This window comes from Pygoscelis adeliae, unplaced genomic scaffold (genome assembly GCF_000699105.1).
Source record: "Pygoscelis adeliae isolate BGI_AS28 unplaced genomic scaffold, ASM69910v1 Scaffold154, whole genome shotgun sequence".
NCBI lineage: Eukaryota > Metazoa > Chordata > Aves > Sphenisciformes > Spheniscidae > Pygoscelis > Pygoscelis adeliae.
Window position 1 is genome coordinate 1,380,524 of NW_008825113.1, and position 2,604 is coordinate 1,383,127.

At 44.0% G+C, this 2,604-nt stretch overlaps 1 protein-coding gene across 1 annotated transcript in view; it reads right to left on the minus strand.

The window, feature by feature from the left end:
• The window catches only part of ATP5O (ATP synthase, H+ transporting, mitochondrial F1 complex, O subunit), a 5,622-nt gene extending 4,034 nt beyond the window's left edge, over window positions 1-1,588 (minus strand). Inside the window, exons 1-2 of the mRNA XM_009328022.1 lie at window positions 1,508-1,588; window positions 600-635 (exon numbers count right to left, since the gene is read on the minus strand). Coding sequence (XP_009326297.1) covers window positions 600-635; window positions 1,508-1,588 — 117 coding nt within the window. The remainder of the gene's footprint in view (window positions 1-599; window positions 636-1,507) is intronic.
• Window positions 1,589-2,604: the final 1,016 nt, after the last annotated feature.

Here is a 2,604-nt window from a genome sequence, read left to right on the forward strand (position 1 = left end):
GGGCTGGAGCTCCAGCTTAAACGTCCCCCTCGTTGCCCCTTCTCACACCCGGGTGCTGAGGTGGCTTTCCTCAGGCAGAGTCTGGTGGTGTGGGTCTCTGGAGAGGACCAGAGTGACCAGGGCAGGGGCTCCCGTTGGGTGCCTCTGGCTGTCCTGCACGTGCAGAGTTACACCCAGCCCCTCAGCTGGCCATACATGTGTTCGTGGCTTTGCAGGTGGAGGGGCCGCGGGATGGCAAGAGCGGTCCAGGCCATAGGGGCTGCTTGGGGGCCTTGCAATTGCTGTAACGGGGTGCAGTGACCCACCACCCTTTCTCACGTTCCTGTAAGGGTCCTGTAACTCACCCACGCACATCCTTCCGTTCAGACGCACTAGGAGAGCAAGCGTCACATGAGTTCTTCAACAGAGAAAATGTCAGCTGTGCTTGCCTCACAGACGTTTCTGCTGCCCTCTAACACAGTGAAACTACCTCTGAAACGCAATGAGCTATTTCCTCCCCTCGGATAAACTAGATCCAAACGTCTCCTGGGGCAAAGACGCATTCTTCCAGGTAAAGCATAGGGTAGGCAGCTCTGACTTTGTCAGTCTCTCTGCGTGACCTTGAGCAACTCACTCGGGTCCTGCCTACTACCGAACTATCTTGAATGGTTAAACTCTTTCTCTCCCTAATTCTTCCATCTTTTCCGTAAGAGAAGGTAAGACGCTTGCCTGCTTCGCAGAGCTGTTACCAAGTTTGAGTAATTATTTTCTGTGGTATGAGATGGGTGGTGCTATTGAAATACAAAGCATGGCGTTAATGAAAAGCATGCTGCATGAAGTCTGCAGGGCAGACTTTGAACACTAGATGTTGCTACAAATTGAAAACCAAGCGATCGCTTCAGCTACATCAAAAACAGAGAATTAGAGTAACACTCTTTAGGAAATGCAGTCTGAATAAAAGAGCTGGTCTACCGTCCCACCAGAAATAAGACAGTCTCACCAACAGGCTTTATTCTGGATGTTGGAATTTAGTTCCCCCTCTTCTATCCCTGGCTGTATTTGCTGTGGTGGCATTCAAAGGCACAAGTATAGTCCGTGACAGGTTTAAGCCTGACATAACACCATGCTTCTCGACAATTTTAATAACTACAGTACTAAGAAAAACGTTATCTCAAATGTAGAAAAATCTTTTTCTTTAGCAAAAATAATATCTTATTTTTTTGTGATAATATGCATGCACTGAAGTTTTGGAATGGTGCAGAGCATGTATTTATTTGAAGTGGGGTCCTGTATCCCAAATTTTATTACTGTAATTCTGAAACATTCTGTGATCTTATAGCATTTTAATACACAGAAAATGTGGCTTATTGAGACCAGTCAAATCACTGAGAGCTGAGGGTACTTTAATGAACCAGAGATTGGGTCAAATCCTGATAGTGCTTTCAAGTATTAGGATCAGAGCACCTCTCACAGGTTAATTTTAGACAAGTAAAATCCCACAGGTGATAAACAGTTTGTACCTTTATACCTTATACTGGAAGGAATATTTAAATCCTGATAAAGCCTGTTCTTGTATTTGGATATGTGTTATAATAATGGATTCCTCCATCATTATTATATGGGAGGTTTTTTTCCTCCTACAAAGCAATTAAATTCCCCATACGGCCAGTCCCTCATCATTTGACATTTACCTCTGTCCCTGGCTTCAGTTTGGTCACTTAGTGAGCGCTTGAACATTTACAAGCCCTTCCATGAGAAACATCTGGCAGAACATTCACTTGTGGGTCCGCCACTTTAGTGCTTGTAGGATTGTAACCTTAAAGTATTCATTCTTAGTAAATACGGCAATATCATAAACATCGCATTTTTCTCCTGTTGAGACAAACTAGAACTGAAATAATGCAAAGTATATTTTATTTTCCTTTTATTTGAGAAATATTGAAAAGAAGTGGTCTGAAAATAATGACATTTAGACATACCCTTGTGCTTATATTGAAGACACATGGACTTCACACAGGCATAATAGCCACAGAGTTCACTGTAATCAGCACTTTTATGTCTCTAGAAAGAATGTGATGATTCTTCAACCATGTTAGTGGTGGGGATGCATTTCAACGAGGGCCCAGCTGCAGGAGGTGTCGTAAAACTTGTAGCAAGTCTTAGACCATTCCACAAAGAACTTGCAGCACGTAGAGGTAAAAAGGAGATGGGGTTTGTAACAACGCATCTGGCGTCCTCACAGTGGTGAAAGCATATTAGGTCAGTGCCACAAAACATGCCCAACTTACCCTCCACCTGACTACGGCCAGCTCCTTTAAAAAAAAACCCAAAACACCACTCATAAAAACCCTCTAGTAATTACACTAGCGACCCAAAGTTTTTAATCAATGCTGAAAACACTGAATACTTTTCTCCCTCACCTTGCAACTCACCTGAAACACGAGCTTTTGGCCTGTTTTGAATGCTGTTCTGCACCTGCTAGTCAGTAATTGCACCCGGCTGTTTCCCTTTGGCTGAGCCTGGGATTCCCAGACTTGGCCCGGGAGAGTCCCAGAGGAGCCAGGATGTAGCTGCAAACAAGTTCCTCACCTCTGTAAAAAGTTTGTGTTATTTACAAGAAGTGGA